Genomic DNA, 17,542 nt, shown 5'->3' on the forward strand with positions numbered 1-17,542 from the left:
AGAGTATATATCCATTCCTCATCCCTTACAACAAAAAGACAAAAAGTACAGAATTGATAATACTCGCAGTAACTGACAGCTTGTTCAAAGCCAATAACAACTAATGACTAAGACAAAAGTATCAATCAGAACACATCCATACCCGATTGAAAGAAAGAACCTGACCTGATGCAAATTTTATTTTCAATTGCGAATCCTCAGTTTTTTTATCTTAGACCAATGCTGGTTTGTTACTGTTAGGAACGTTCCGATACTTGCAGGCGAAATATTTTTTTATGGATTTTCGTTATATCTATATTTCCCGTATTATAAAGGAGACAAAAATATGGACATTACTCCGAACCGAGAAGGGGAAGGACAGTTGGAATTCACGTGCTTTTTTTCCTAAATAATCTCATCTTAATCCAAAATTGGAGAGTATTGCACTGTAGATGCTATTACAATGATCACTGTACATATAGTTAATATACTTATATATCGAAACTTGTAGGTCGAGAAACAACACAAGACATATTCGTTCCTTATAAACCATAGATTATTTACATATATTAATGTACAAGAATGCGGCTATTGCGAAGTCTATCTCCTATTGGAGTTCTGAATGAAACAATCCGGATATTTTATTTTCATATATTAATTTCGCGTCCGAAATGTTAAAGATAGTATGATATAAGCGCATTACAGCTTCACAACATAAACGAGTTTAACATCTTCCGTTGTATTGTCTTCAACGTTTTTCTTTTCAGCTGCTTCTTTATACAACAACAATCTGAAATCAAAACCAATATATAAAATATTTATAGAAAGAAGATGTTGTATGATTTCCCATGAAACAACTCTACAACAGAGATAAAATGTCACAAAAATTAAAAACCAATATATAATTTTAAAAAAAAATTATAAAAAGGAAAATATGGTATGATTGCTAATGATAAACTCTCCAACAGAGACAAATGTCACAGAAATTAATGCCTCGTTCACACGTATATTTAATTCGAAATGAATTGGAATCGAATGCGAATCGAATTCGCTAATCGCGTTCACACACTCTTCTTTTTTAATTCGAAATTTTATTCAATTCGCATTAGAAATACGCTTTTGTTAATTCGAATTAAAAGTCAACGTCGTTTGGACAGTTTAGCGAATTTGACGCGCATTGCAATTCGAATTAGAATTGACGTTACCTACTAGGACGTAGAACGTTTCGAATGCGAATTAAACTAATTTTAGTTAATGCGAATCGAATTCGAATTACGTGTGAACTCAGCATAACAACTATAGGTAACCGTACGGCCCTCAACAATGAGCAAAGCCCATACCACGTTATCAGCTATATGCTAATTTAAAACTTTTATATCTTAAAATGTATTAGTCAGTGAGATTAATTTCACCTCATAATAAAATACAATACATTTACCATTCATTTGATAAGACATTCGTATTTTTTGTAATATGCATTATTAGAATCATACCACTACTTAAGATGGCATTTTTACATTTCGTTATAAAGGCAATTGGTATATCATGGTCTATTACATTAAATACTTTTAATCTTATTCACCTTTTTTTATAAGCAACGTTCTTTCATTAGTAAAAGGCCATCCAGATGAGCCTGGTTATGTGATTATTTTGTTAGAATATATTATACTGTTTATATGCATAGCAGGAGACGCTTACCCTGACGACAGCATAGCAGACGCTTACCCTGTCGATACACTCGGTCTCGCTTCTATCCGATTTCATACGATTCTCTCAAATTTTGAATTGTTTCTTCCTAATTGATTGACTAGGTTTGAAATTTCCTGTACCAAGTCAGGAAAATGGCCGTTGTAATATTATAGCTCGATTCTGTGTGTGTTGCATTTTAGTGTTGTGTTTCTATTGTGTCGTATTTTCTCCTCTTATATTTGATGTGTTTCCCTCAGTTTTAGTTTTTCTATCAATGGATTTATGAATTTCGAACAGCGGTATACTACTGGTGCCTTTATTTGAACATCGGTAAATGTCTGTCGACTTAATCAAGGTATTTGTTTTTACAATTGTACATAAAAACATTGCTATTCATCTGATGTTTTTTAACAGAAATATTTGAATATAATACTGATTAGAACGATACACTACCCAAATAATAATAAGCCAGCCAAATGGAAGCCACCAAACACAAGCCATATAAGTCCTGTATATATTGAAACTGTAGCACCATAAAGTACGTTTGAGGCCACAGATCCGATCAAAGAACATACAGCATCAATTGCAGCTAGACTTCCAAACATTGCACCTGTAATATTGTAATATATGCTTAATTGAAAATGGAGCAATCAATTTACTACAAGGGGGCGGGGCTATGTCTGAGTCCGACATAGTTTTCGCGCGAAGCACGAACTTTTCTTCTAAACGCTACCAATCAAATATTTTGTTCCCAATATCTAACATTATAAGGTTTGGGGAAAAACTGGATTTTTTTTCTCAAATGGGGATAAGCATACTTTTACGTACCCCAACCCCTTTTTAAGTTTAATGGTTGTTACCTAAGAATTTTTCAGCGACGATTTAAAAAAGCGACTGTACACATAACATTAGTTAAGATCGAAAGTTAAAATCGAAATAACTTAATGATAAATTTCCTATTTTTATTGTTAGTTTTTCTGTTTTGTGTATTATTCCGATTTAATGTTAGACCTAAATAAACTCATCATAGATACCAGGACTAAATTTTGTATATACGCCAGACGCACGTTTCGTCTACAAAAGACTCATCAGTGACGATCGAATCCCAAAAAGTTAAAAAGGTCAAATAAAGTATGAAGTTGAAGAGCATTGAGGACCAAAATTCCTAAAAGTTTTGCTAAATTCAGCTAAGGTAATCTATGCCTGAGGTAGAAAAGCCTTAGTTTTAAAACATTGCACTATTACAACGACGTAATGGTAAATTAATAGTAGACCTATTTTGGTTGGACCTTTTAGTAATAGCGGGTTAAACATATATATTGTAGCAAGCTTTATTAAATTGTACCTTGTTTATCTTTTGGGGTAAACTGGGACATCATTGCCCGTATTATGGTAATAGGATATGCACCAAAGAGGCCAACTGCTGGAGCTGAAAATAAATTATAACTCTTTAAATGTAATGCTTACGTGTAACTTACTAGATTATACATAACATATGTAAGTGTAACTGTAACGGTCCTTTCATTCCATGAACGATCGTTAACATATGGCAAAGATTATTGTGCACCGTTCTTTTCCCGAAAATTGGTAATAACTAGTACGTATGTTCAAGCATGCATAGATTTATCTCTCATCATAAAAAAATATGATATTTCATTAGATGAGATCAACTGCATTTTGAGGTCTGGTTGTGAAAATTACTGTCGGTAAAATACCATATACTGTCAATTGAACATATCTTACTATATATACCATTTATTGGTAATTGTAAACCGATAAGGCGATGCTGCTAATAACACCAACGTTCATTATATGCACTGCGCATGATAATTCAAATAAGTTTAGTAATAGGGAGCTTTACAAAATACTTGATGTCATGGTTTTATATTTTTCGGTTCCACTAACATCTGTCCTAACACAATAGACCCTATTCATTTGAGGATACATTCGCCGTACAAGTCACCAAGAATGCAGAAATTTACTTTGCAAACATCATTGAAATATTTTCAAACTTATTAAACAAAATAGTGTTTTTTTTTGTTTTTTTTTTGTTTTTTTTTTATTATCGAAACTTTAGATTTCTTTATACTTACCGATAAATATCATTACATCGTCGACAGCAACTGCCGTCACCATGTAATAAGCGATTGCAGATATGGATCCAAGAATAATCATAGCTCTCTTTGACATACATTTATACACAAGACGGGAAAGACCTACACCAACAATCATCTGGACAAAACTTCTTAATGCCCCAAACAGTCCAATAAGAACAGCATTCCAACAAAATGGAGAGTTCAAAACGTATAACGATTGAACGTTAATTCTACCAATAGCTGGTGTTACATTTAGGGCAAATACAACTGCCAGTATAATGTATTTGTATCTCAAAGGACCCTTTCTAGTATAAAATGATACTGATTTTTTTAGATATTCTATTTGTGAAATACTTGTTAATTTTTCCGTAGTCTGTACACTTTCTGGGAGGGATAATATAAGAATAGCAATAAAGCAAGTGATACCAACAATTAAAACAGATCCGTAAAAAAATCCCAAAAATTTAATCACATAGCCCGAGCTTACAGAGCCTATTGTTACACCCATTCCAAGTGTTAATTCAATCATGATAATTCCAAATAGTCGACTTTTTCCATATTTAGTCAAATCTGCAGCAAAAGAATATGAAGCAGCTACTAAAGTTATCCACATGCCACATAATCCATCAACAAAAAAAGCAATAATAAATGTGTAAATATTCCACTCAAGTTTTATTGCTATTGCGAAAAAAGCTGCTTTGAAAAACAAACCAAATGTAGGAACAATTAATGCTGCTCTGCGTCCAATTTTGTCCCCCCATGATCCAACCATCAAAGACATTAAAAGTACTGGAATACTTTGTGCCAAATGGCAATACGCATTCCAGTTTGCAGTTATTGACTGTACTTCTTGTTGCTGTTTGAAACGGATAGATGAAGTATTTACTTCACATAATGATTGGCGGGATGCTGAAACAACACTGGTGATATTTTTTTGTCGTTGAACTGCATAATAACCATACTGCGTCTCAGCGGTACCCAGCACAACATTTCCAAAAACCATTAATATGATTATCAATGGCATCAGATAATGGCGACATGTCAAACGTTTTTCTGAATCTTCACTTTCTGCTTTTGGTATTCCATTTTTAATTTGGTCAGACATTTTGTTTTAATTCTGAAATTAAAAAAGATAGTAATAGCAAAAATTTGTAGTAATACTTATCTAAAAGCTTTATAACTATACTAAATTGAAGATGGCCTGTATTTTTTCCTGTAAATTTTTTTATAAGCAAAATTTAAATGCTAAAAAATAATAATTTACACAAAAGTATCCGATTGAAAAAGACTGCATATCGTTTTGTTTATTGTTTATTGTTTCTTCTTTTTCAAAATTTGATAAACATGAGTTTAAAACTAATGATTTAGGAAGAAAGCTCTAGTACTTCCGGTGTACTGATGAAACCATTTGTTTTTACTAAATTATAGTCTTTTCATTACAGAGCATAACGATTGCCTTGTATGCAATTTTGTTTTGTTTGCCTTGCTTTAGCAATGTTTAGATAAACGTCCCCCTCTACAAACGTTTAGATAGAATACATATATCATTCTAGATAAACAAAACCTACCTGAAAAATCTAAAACTTATATTCCAACAATATGCATGTTGTTTGACATTTTAGTAATCATTGTGATCATATATGTAGTATGTAATATACTTATTCAAATATTTGATAATTTCATTGTTGATTATTATCTTTTGATGTGACTTAGTTTTAATATCTCTACGGGGTCAAAATATAGACCGGTCTGCTGGTCATGTATATACGGGGTACACATTTTGACGTACGAGAATCCTAAGGGGTCAAACTGTTGACGTACTAGAATCTCTACGGGGTCAAAATGATGACTTACAAGAATTTCTACGGGGTCAAAATTTGACGTGTAAGGACGGTCTGTCTACCTGTGAATATTCAACATTTAAATTAAATCGAAAGGGACTGTAACAAGTTCATACGTTCCAAGAAAGTAGAAACAATAATAATGAGACAAACACATAGGCTGATCTTCTCTTTTCCAACATATGGGTATCTCACAGGGATCCAGTCTAACCACATGGCTATCAGTTGCCGAAGGATCAAAAACACCAAGCGTATAAGAAAAGAAAAAGACGATACAAGAAACACCAGATCATCAAACATATAAAACACTTCAAACTAAAATTGTGCAATACTGAGGATATCAAATGTTCTGAAAAGAGACACCTTTCCTATTCAACTACTGGGGCTCTTTTGGATTATCAGTCACCAAATATGTCATAGTCGAAGATATGGAAATAAATGGAAAATGATAGTGGTGTGGGTTTTTTGGGGGCCCTTTATAGCTTGCTGTTCGGTGTGAGCTGAAGACCGTACAATGATCTATGATGGTTTACTTTTATAAATTGTTACATGAGTGGGGAGTTGTCTTATTGGCACTCATACCATACCTTCCTTTATCTATTTACCTTTTGAATTCCCATTTGATAAGGACTTACCGTTTTCAATTTTGCTTTGTGTTTGATATATTTGTGTTTTTACTTTTTTTTAACTGAAAAATATTTTTGTTTTGAAACAATATAACACACTTTCTTCTTTATGACATACTGTATATCTAGTATCTGTCGCACCTCTTTTCCAATAAGACAGAACAATGTTTCTGTAAAGTATATTTTCAAATCATATATGTTATATATCGTGTCTCTTTTATGTGTGCGTGCAGAACATTGAATTGTTGTCTATAGGTTACCCAAACGCATTATCATGCATCAGGCATAAGTCATAAAATAGTAAATCACGACTAAAGTAGTTTATATGTAGTTGCTAACATATACGTCATATGTTTTGTATTTTATTTATATAACGTTACACACTTTGTCCCAGGCTCGATAACTTTGATTCATTTTTAGACAGGCATTGTCAGTTTATTTTCGATTTATGAGTTTGACTGTCCCTCTCATATATTTCGTTCCTCTTTGATATGTCCTTACCACTGAACGCATAGTATGAACCTAAGCTGATAAGTTCGACCTAAAATTATCACATCCTCCAATCGTTTACATGTACTGTTTACACAAAATAAACTTACATTAAAAAAAAATAATATCAGCTGATCTTAAAACAATATAAAGACTTTTTGAACTCAGTCGCAGTGCGTCTTTTCGACTCACAGATGATGTATTATGAATATGCATCTCTTGTGGATAGTTGTCTCATTAGCAATCAAACCACATCTCCTTCTACCCGGTGATCGGTACTTATTTTTTTGCATATGCCATTGATAGAACAAATTTAAAATTGAAACTACAGCGGTTTTTCCTATATGATAATGTTAAAGGTTTCTTTTTGTTCAAAGAATGTGTTTCTTTTTGTTCAAAGAATATGTTTCTTTTTTCATTCAAAACCCAAACCTGCTATTATTATTATATAAAAAAAAGTAAAATCACAAAAATACTGAACTCCGAGGAAAATTCAAAACGGAAAGTCCCTAACCAAATGGCAAAATTAAGGGATAAAACACATCAAACGCTTACGTTTGTTATGTATACACAGACAGTAAATATAATGGTGATATCAAGAACAATTTATCACAATTAAATGTACCTGATACGTTATCATTTCACTAAATATGACTACTTTCAGAACAGTTAGTAGTCATATTTAGTGAAATGATAACGTATCATGTATATGTAAAGTATATATTGTTTTTGTATCGAAGAGTTAGCACATGTATTAATAAGTAAATATTGTCAATATTTATATTTTGTGCGTATACTGGAAGTCACTTAATAAACGAGTATGTAAATCAAACTACAATTTATAATAATTTAGCTGATATAAGTAGGAGATATATCACTGGATCAACACTTTAATTGCTCTTATTCACATACAAAATTAAATAATTTGTTGACCCGGCAAGGATCTAGAAACATATTAGTCATATTGAGTATAAAATAATGCAGGAAAAGTTTACAATGTCAGTCAAAGATTATATATTATAACAATTACATGTCTGAATTGTTTTTATTCATATTAGCACAGCTGCATCACTTCAAACATTGTCATATCTTATCACACTTATCACACCCAGAGTCAACTTCCAATTCTACAGCAGTAACATACCATCTTTGTTATCGTATGGCGTTTACATATCTTGACTAAAAGGTTACGCCCGTGCATGTTGGCAAATGGACTGCATAAACAGTAGTTTGCTCCTGGCGCAAAAGCTAAAACCAACGTCTGCTAAGTCACAAGTTTTATTGTCACCATCACGAATCGGTCACCAAATCGATGTTACATTATTACAATAAAAGAGACATATGTTTTTAATAAAATATCCTGAAGTATCTGAAAAGTTGTCTAAACTATAAGGCGATTCCCTAATAGATATAGGAAGATGTGGTATGTGTATAACCTATATAGATTAGCGAGATTTGAACATTGGTAATCTGATGTTGGTTTTGATATTCCATCTTAATTTGCTTAAAAGTACTAACACAGCAAAATCTAATCAACTTTTTCATCGGCAGAAACAGAAATCCACATCATCAGATCTGGAACTCTACTTTTTATTGATAATTGTACATTAACATACAATGTTCTAGACAGTATAATTGTTTGTTAACATTAACTAATTGACCAGTATATAGTGAATGAGTTGCATGCATGATTGAATACTACGTAGAGACGACGTTATCGTTCTCAATCAATCATATGCAAGATTTATGTCTAAGTTCCCTGTTACACTTTTCAATTGCGCCAAAATAAAATATTTCATCTCGCCAATAATACAAATAAATAGTATAAATGGTAGATTTATTGAACAGACTTTTAATAAAAATTCGTAGGTGTTCTGTGGAACAGTGTCTCAACTTCTTTTTCTGTTGTCTATGTTTTCACTGTGATAGGGAAATGCACATAATAGATTTACAGTTAATTACATATAACGTTTGAAATGTATGAAAAAAGTTATGCTTGTAAAAAAGTCGAGGACTCAACCAAAATGGGGAAAAAATATTAAAATTTTTCTTTAGATATCTTTTGATTGTAAGAAGCTTCTGTCCAATTAAAAAAAAAAAAAACAGGATAGTGTATGACTCTAAAAAATGTTTTAAAAACTTAAACTGCAGACTGTATGTAATGTTAACTGGAAGAAAAAGTTAGTCTATTTATCAGTAAAATATATACGGTTTACAGGATCTTTTTTCAAAATTTACTTCTGAATACTATGTTATGACCATAAACAAGCTTCTGTCCAAGTTTGGTACAAATCCAGGATAGTTAAGGAAAGTTGTCAAAATGTTTAGAAAATCCCCATCACAGAGTGAATATAATGTTAAATGGCAGAAAAACAAGTTTCTGTCCAAATTTAGTAGAAATCCGGGATAGTTAAAGAAAGTAAATGAAATTTCAAAAAATATCAACCACAGAGTGAATATTTTTAGACGCCGAAGATGTAATGTAGGATCGCTATGTCTCACCTTTGCAACAAAAGTCTCAGGTTAGACAAAAACCATAATCGAAGCTTTATAATCTGAAGCAACATTATAAGTCTGCTCTGGAACAAAACTTTTAAGCAGTGATACTAATGTACATTTCGCTCGGATGAATACTATATTTCTGCAAAAAAAATAGGTCTTAATTCACATGACCTAGCGACTTATACTATGTACCGGATTTGTAATACCATAAGCAACACGACGGGTGCCACATGTGGAGCAGGATCTGCTTACCTTCCGGAGCACCTGAGCTAGATCACCCCAAGTTTTGGTGGGGTTCGTGATGCTTAGTCTTTAGTTATCTATGTTGTGTCCTCTGTGCTATTATTTGTCTGTTTGTATTTTTATTTTTAAATATGGCGTTGTCAGTTTATTTTCAATCTATGAGTTTGACTATCACTCTGTTATCTTTCGTCCACTTCAACCGGTGTGTCCATGAATATCACTATTATGCACGTTGTTGTCTGAATATTCTTTACTACGTCCGCACAAATGAAAACGTTTTAATTTGTTTTTAAATAAAACCAGTCTTTAAAACTTGCATGGAACGATTCTGGTCCGTTATTGGTTCTGTTGAAATTTCAAGTTAATCCTGAGTCACAATCAGTTTTTTTTTATCAGAAGTTAGTATAAATTCACTTAATTTCCCAAGATATATTTTGACTCATCTGTTATACTTGCAAAATGACACAAAATGTAGTTTTGAATTTTGCCGCAAATGATATATAACCTTGTAGCGCATATTAAACATTGCATTCTGTAAAACAAAAATGGCAGAAATGCAATACGCCCAATTCAATAAATACAGATTTCAAATAGAATGGAAGATTCATCATTTTAAGTGATTGCATATTGCTCTTGTCAGCCGTAAAATGCACTGATAGAAATGAACAACTCAAAGGAGTCTGTATTTGCATCTCAGAGGACTTGTTTTTATTTGAAATGTATAAAAAAAAAACTACAAAAAGAAAAAAAGTATATGACATAAACAGTTAGTTTTCAATTTTTTGTCCGCATAATGCACGGCCAAAGTACACTTGTGCGTATATGAATATTCCAGGTTGTGTGTTATACAGAAATAATTATAGGTTAGTATTAACCAGTTATGTGCACAGAAGAAAATCTCCATTTCTACACAATGAGATGCACTATTGCAAAAGATACATTATATTCACTTCAAACTATCACAATGCTTAAATTTGCATGTTCCTGTTATCTTCGTTTTATTCTCGATTTTTATGGGGGCACAAAATGTAACTGCGAAATGAAAGATTGTTAATTTCATTTTGTTTAGTAGAATTGTATGATTAAAGGAAACATTAGTTTATGTAAACTATGTGTGATGTATATATGTACAACACTTTATTTATTTCGTACGCTCGAAGCGCTTTACTGGATCTTTCTTTACCAGGAACACTCAAACCCATACATCTGAAACCCAAAGCTGTATCAGACATAAACAAGTAAGACCTTTAAGTGAGTGTTCGTCGTCAATTTGTTTTGCGTAATTTCTTTCGATCATGACCAAGATTTGTATAATCTAATATAAAAATAAGGAGATGTGGTATGGTTGCCAATGAGACAACTTTCCACCAAATTTCAAATTAATTGGAAGTAAGCAATTATAGCCAACCTTATAGCTTTCAACAATACCGTATAGTCGGCTATCAAAGCCCTGACATGAAAAATATAAAACAAATCAATCAAAAAAATAATTTATAACAAAACAATTTACGAAAAAAAAATACACCAACCATGAACCAAGGACAACCAATGAACTAAAGGCTCCTGCCTTGGACAGGCTTTTCAAGATTGTGACAAGGTTAAAAACGCTCAACCCTCTCCTTACCTAGGACAGTGGTGTAACAGCACAACATATGAACAAACTATAAAAATCAGTTGAAAAATGTTCAGCTCATCACAGAAAGAAAAATATCAATAAAAAAAAACCAGACAACACAAAGGACACTAAGTACAGATCTGAGAGTACCCACAGTTACTGACAGCAAATTCAAAGTCAATAACAATTAATAAAATAAATCATATTTAAAAAAATAGAATAAAACATTCGATAGATATTGCGTAAGGACGTCTTTAACTGTCAGAAAAAACGTGACCTTGTTTTACCAATTTTATTTTCCATTGAATGCATTGTAGTGGGTTGATGATTGCAATTCTTATGTTAATTCTTAGACCAATGCTGTTGTTTTGATACTTGCAAGCCAGATATTTTTATGGAATTTTGTTTTATCTGTATTTCCCGTATTCTAAAGGAGACGAAATATGGACATTACTCCGAATCGGATGAGGGGAAGGACAATCAGAATGCACGTGCTTTTCAAAACTAACTAAATAATCAAAAGTTAATCCAAAATAAATTGAACTAAACAAGAAATATCGGTTAATTTTAAATCATAGATTATTTACAGATATTATGCACAAACATGAGATGTCCAGTCTTCTGTTGGAGTTCTGAATGAGACAATTCGTATTTCATATACCGTATAACAAGTTATTTTCGCGGGTGTACAATTTCGCGATTTTCATTGAATAAAGTTTACGAGAAATTTTGGTGGTTATTATTTAGGAGGATTCAAAACTTTTATCAATACCTATTTATGTACACTTTTAATATGGCGGAATTTATTTTTACGATCCGCGAAAATAAGCGAAAATTTACAACCCGCAAAAATAACCCGCTATACGGTATTCATTTCTCGTCCGAAATGTTAAATTTAGTTTGATGTTAACACATTACAGCTTCACGACATAAACGAGTTTAACATCTTCTGTAGTATTGTCTTTTATCTTTCTCTTTTCGGCTGCCTCCTTATACAACAACAATCTGCAATTTAAAACCATTTGAGGAATGACTGTAATATTTTGCCTGTCTATGAAAAAATAACATTAAAAATGTGGTGCACACTTTAAAATAACCCGCTACGCGGAATATTCAGTGTGCACCACATTTTTGGTGTCATTTCTAATAGACAGAAAATATATTACAGTCATTTCTTATAAATTAATTCCAAATTCCATTTTAAGCCGGAGTAAACCATGGAGAAACGTTGATGACGTCATGGTCACATGACAAAATGATGTATATGAGCTGATAAACAAAACAATGTCAGCCAATCAGAAGACGTGTTACTTCCAAAATTAAATTATTAAACAATATATATAAAAACTCTCCGACAGAGACAAAATGACACAGAAATTATCAACTATAGGTCACCGTACGGTCTTCAACAATGAGCAAAGCCCCTACCACATAGTCATCTATATGTAAATATTAAAACTGTTATATCTTTACATGTATTTGTCAGTGTGAGACATACTTTGCACCTCATAATTAATATAAATAATTCCTTTACCATTTGTTTGATCAGACATTTGCATTTTTGTAATATGCATTATTAATTTAATACAGGCAAACGATAGATAAGTTATATTGCAATGTTTTAATGGTAGGTCCAGCAAGGTATGTGGACTTTGTTACATGTATTCATATGTAGTTGTGGATTTATTTTAAAAATTTATAATAATGAGACAAAGTAAACACTTCAGCTTTTCCTCCTTGCAAGTTGATTCACAGAGTCTATGTTATTAGAATTTGATTTTGACACTGCAAAACATAAAAACAATACCACTTGTCAAGATTGCTTTGTTGGCTGCTCCATATTTAGGCAATTGGTAGGTGTTTTTGCCGAAAACAGTTTATAGTCTTCTCCTTTTTTCATCGTTTTTCTTGAACAAAACCCTGTTATTAGTATTGAACTATGGAGTCGTGTCTAGTCGGGGTTGTGTTTGTAAGAGTATAATACACTAATTACGTGAATAGCAGGATACGCTTATCCTGTCTAGGCAACCAGTTCTTCCATACTTAGATTGTATACTGTTCTCTCGATTTTTATTAATTACCTTTATTTTTTCTCTTCTTAATCGATATTCTAGATTTTAATATCGGTTCATTTCTATCGATTTAATCAAGGCAATACTAATGTTGTTTTCAATTGTATATCAACACATTGTTACTAATTTGACAATTTTTACAGAAATATATTAGTATTCCCCATTCTGTAACGATAAATTACCCAAATAGTAATAAGCCAGCAACATGGAAGCCACCAAACACAGCCCATATAAGCCAATCATTTATTGAAACTGTTGCACCATAAAGTACATTTGAAGCCACAGATCCAATTAAAGAACATACAGCATCAATAGCACCCAGACTTCCAAACATTGCACCTGTAAAATAGGTCATACATGTATAAACACTTTGAATTATTTTTAAGCGACGCTTAAAAAATAGACTGTAAACATAACATTATTGAAAATCAAAGAAACTCGACACTCAAGTTCCTAATGGTATTTACTTTTTGTGTACTGTCGATTCATTATTATTCGTTGGATACCAATTTTCGTGGTTTACATGGGTACAAGTGAACCACGAATTCAAATGTTCAACGAAATACACATTTTCTATAAGCGTTGTATGCAGAGATTGGCATAACCACGACATCAAATATCAATGAAAATGCAATTTTTCGTCAATCTACAAAAATTAAAAACCTTGATAATAAAGGAAACAACAGTATTATTCTGATTCCATGAAAACACTGTGCTATTACAACGGAGTGGTTTTAAAAATAAAATTTGTTTTAATATTAATTCATACTCAAACATTAAAATCTGTTATGTTTTATTGTTTAATTGTGGTCTCGTGTTATATTTCATTTTTCGTAAGCTGGAAAAATCTAAAAATCAAACGAGACCAGTTGCTTAAAACAATCATCAAAGTAAGGTTCTTTTTAATAAACAATAATCAATCAGTATAATTGAAGTAAATGGAGAAAATTTAGAAAGTGGATAAATTCGAAGTTTTTGATGTTTAGATGGTATCTTATAATGATACCGGTTTATATCTACATCTATATATCATACATTTATGTACCTTGTTTATCTTTTGGAGTTAGCTGGGACATCATTGCCCGTATTAATGTAATCGGATAAATGCCAAATAGGCCAACTACCGGACCTGAAAATAAATAACTCTGCACATGCAATTACTGAACATGAGTACGTGTAAAAATTCTTGCATTTTAAAGGGAGGAAACATATTGCTAATATTAGTGTGCACCGTTCGGTGACACAAAACTTAATAATAACTATAAGTAGTATTTTCTTAACTACGTATGAACGAATAAAAAAGAACTTCATACACAGATGTACATCATCATAATTCTTTGGCTGAGATCAACTGTCTTGTGCTTATTACTGACGGTAATATACTTATTATTTAGTTTCTTTTCCACCAAGACTAGACATGCTAGATAAACAATGGTTTTGGCACAACATTTTGGAATTTTGAGTCCCCAATATTCTTCAACTTTGTACTTGTTTGGCTTTATAACTATTTTGATCTGAGTGTCACTGATGAGTCTTATGTAGACGAAACGCGCGTCTGGCGTATTAAATTATAATCCTGAAACTTTTTAAACCACCGACTCGCTGCCACTGCTGGTGGACGTTTCGTTCCCGAGGGAATCAACGGCCGAGTAGTCAGCACTTCGGTGCTGACATGAATATCAATTATATTGTTTTTTTTATAAATTTTCTGTTTACAAACTTTGAATATTTTGAAAAAACTAAGGATTTTTTTTTATCCCAGGAATAGATTACATTAGCTGTATTTGGCACAACTTTTTGAAATTTTGGGTCCTCTATGCTCTTCAACTTTGTACTTGTTTTGCTTTATAACTATTTTGATCTGAGCGTCACTGATAAGTCTTATGTAGACGAAACGCGCCTCTGGAGTTTCAAATTATAATCCTGGTACCTTGAAAAATTTTTCGAAATAAATTCGCTTCTGGGAAATGTATTGAATACATGATGTCATAGTGTATTAGTTTTTAGTTTGACTTATGAGCCTACCATCTACCGTTCATCATTTCTACTATCGGATACCTCCGCCTAAATACTCATAAAATGTGCAAAAGTTTTCCTTTTTAAAACCTTTGGAATAGATGTTTATATATTTGCATAGAAACCTGTGACATACATTAATTGTCTTCTCTTTACAGTTTCAAAGTTCAAATTTTATAGAAACTGAAAATTATTTTATACTTACTGATGAATAGCATTACGTCGTTGATAGCAACTGCTGTTATCAAGTAATAAGCAATTGCAGATATTGATCCAAGAATAATCATAGCTCTCTTCGACATACATTTATACAGAAGACGGGAAAGACCTACGCCAATCGTCTGTGCAAAACTTATCAATGCTCCAAACAGCCCAATATATACAGCATTCCAACAAAATGGAGAGTTCATAACATATAATGATTGAACGTTACCTCTTCCAATACTTGGCAAAACATTAAGGGCAAATACAACTGCCAGTATAATATATTTGTATCTCAAAGGATCCTTTTCAATATAAATTGATAATGCATTTTTAAGATATTCCAGCTGGGAGATACTAGTTAATTTTTCCGTAGTCTGTACGCTTTCTGGGAGAAATATGATAAGAAGAACAAGAAGGCAGGCCACACTAACAACTAAAACAGCTCCATATAAAAATCCCAAATACTTAATAACATAACCCGAGCTCAAAGCACCTATAGTTACACCAACCCCAAGCATTATTTCAATAAGGACGATTCCAAGTAATCTACTTTTCCCATATTTAGTTAAATCTGCAGCAAAAGAATATGAAGCGGCAATTAAACTTATCCACATGCCACATAGTCCATCCACAAAATAAGCAATAATAAGTGTGTAAATATTCCACTCTAGTTTTATTGCTAATGCAAAGAAACCAGACTTAAATATTAGACCAATCGTAGGAACAAGTAATGCTGTTCTGCGTCCAATTTTGTCACTCCATGATCCAACCATTAAAGACATTAAAAGCACTGGAATACTTTGTGCCAAATGACAGTATGCACTCCAATTTGCAGTTTCTGATTGTACTTCTTGTTGCTGTTTGAAACGGATAGATGAAGTATTTGCTTCACATAATGATTGACGAGATGCCGAAACAACACTGGTGATATTCTTTTGTCGTTGAACAGCATAATATCCATACTGCGTCTCAGCAGTACCCAGAACAACATTTCCATAAATCATCAAAATAATTATGATTGGCATGAGAAAATGGCGACATGTTAAACGTTGAACTGATTCCTCGACTTGTGATGCAGGTCTGCCCTTTTTCACTTGTTCGGTCATCTTTCAGTAATCTTCTATTAGAAACGTAATAAAAAAATGTATATCAAGCTAATGGCAAAAAATACTAATTTAAAGAGTAGGATTTAAAAAAGACCGCTTTCCTTCTATGCAGATTTTATTGTTTTTCTTTGCCTCAGGGCAAATGTCGTTCCTATAAATGTTTAAATAAAATATATATTGTCATTGCAAAGCAGCAAAACTTACCGACAAAGAATTTCAAATATTTATGTACCAATAATATCAAGTAAACATGTTGTTTTAAACCAAAGTTATCATTGTGGGTACATGAAATAAGCTTACATAATTAATTGATAGTTTTAATTTTTATTATTATCTGTTGATAAGATTTAGTATCTCCACAGGATCAAAGTGTAGACGTACGAAAACAGTCTGTTTACAGTGTATATTTAATAATTCAGTTAGTCTGTCATACAAGTGAGAGGTTTAGCTAGCTATAAAACTAGGTTTATCTCAGCATTTTCTACGTAAGAAAATGCCTGTACCAAGTCAGGAATATGCCAGTTGTTTGATGTGTTTGAGCTTTTGATTTTGCCATTTGATTACGGACTTTCCGTTTTGAATTTTCCTTTGAGTTTGGTATTTTCAACAAAAATTCACAAAACATCTCAAAAACTAAAGATGTGCAACTCTTGGAATGATATCAGGTGCTCTGACAGGAAAAACCTTTCCTGTCTAACTAGTAGCCCTGTTGGATTCTGTCATGATTGATGGTACAGAAACAAAACAAAAAATGAATGACATTTGGTATAAGTATGTCTGGTATCTTTGACAATTTAGTATAAATAAAGGTAACAGTAGTATACCGCTGTTTGAAATTGATAAATCGATTGAGAAAAAAACAAATCCGGGTTACAAACTAAAACTGAGGGAAACACATCAAATATAAGGGGAGAACTACGACACAACAGAAACACAACATTAAAATGTAACACAAACATAAACGAACTATAACATATAACACAGGCCATTTTTTCTAATTTGGTACAGGACATTCTAATAAAAAAAATTGTGGGTTGAGTCTGGTTTTGTGTCATGATAAACCT

At 32.3% G+C, this 17,542-nt stretch overlaps 2 protein-coding genes across 2 annotated transcripts; both read right to left on the reverse strand.

The window, feature by feature from the left end:
* Positions 1-513: 513 nt before the first annotated feature.
* LOC139485626 (lysosomal proton-coupled steroid conjugate and bile acid symporter SLC46A3-like) lies at positions 514-5,423 on the reverse strand. Its single transcript, XM_071270246.1, has 5 exons — positions 5,333-5,423; positions 3,762-4,881; positions 3,014-3,097; positions 2,122-2,278; positions 514-769 (listed from the first exon to the last, which is right to left on the reverse strand). Exons 2-5 carry the CDS (start codon positions 4,867-4,869, stop codon positions 679-681), a joined length of 1,440 nt encoding a protein of 479 aa, XP_071126347.1. The 5' UTR covers positions 4,870-4,881; positions 5,333-5,423; the 3' UTR covers positions 514-678.
* A 4,718-nt stretch (positions 5,424-10,141) lies between these two features.
* Positions 10,142-16,638, reverse strand: LOC139485627 (lysosomal proton-coupled steroid conjugate and bile acid symporter SLC46A3-like). Its single transcript, XM_071270247.1, has 4 exons — positions 15,374-16,638; positions 14,198-14,281; positions 13,335-13,491; positions 10,142-12,085 (listed from the first exon to the last, which is right to left on the reverse strand). Exons 1-4 carry the CDS (start codon positions 16,476-16,478, stop codon positions 11,995-11,997), a joined length of 1,437 nt encoding a protein of 478 aa, XP_071126348.1. The 5' UTR covers positions 16,479-16,638; the 3' UTR covers positions 10,142-11,994.
* Positions 16,639-17,542: the final 904 nt, after the last annotated feature.

This window comes from Mytilus edulis, chromosome 8 (assembly GCF_963676685.1).
Source record: "Mytilus edulis chromosome 8, xbMytEdul2.2, whole genome shotgun sequence".
In the NCBI taxonomy this organism is placed as follows: Eukaryota; Metazoa; Mollusca; class Bivalvia; order Mytilida; family Mytilidae; genus Mytilus; species Mytilus edulis.

Excerpts from the sequence above, each read along its gene's own strand:
- LOC139485626 (XM_071270246.1), bottom strand. The coding sequence starts at position 4,869 with ATGTCTGACCAAATTAAAAATGGAATACCAAAAGCAGAAAGTGAAGAT. Across the intron at positions 3,098-3,761 it reads CGATGTAATGATATTTATCG|CTCCAGCAGTTGGCCTCTTT; the intron begins GTAAGTATAAAG and ends ATTTATTTTCAG. Across the intron at positions 770-2,121 it reads GCTGGCTTATTATTATTTGG|ATTGTTGTTGTATAAAGAAG; the intron begins GTAGTGTATCGT and ends TTTTGATTTCAG.
- LOC139485627 (XM_071270247.1), bottom strand. The coding sequence starts at position 16,478 with ATGACCGAACAAGTGAAAAAGGGCAGACCTGCATCACAAGTCGAGGAA. Across the intron at positions 14,282-15,373 it reads CGACGTAATGCTATTCATCA|GTCCGGTAGTTGGCCTATTT; the intron begins GTAAGTATAAAA and ends ATTTATTTTCAG. Across the intron at positions 12,086-13,334 it reads GCTGGCTTATTACTATTTGG|ATTGTTGTTGTATAAGGAGG; the intron begins GTAATTTATCGT and ends TTTAAATTGCAG.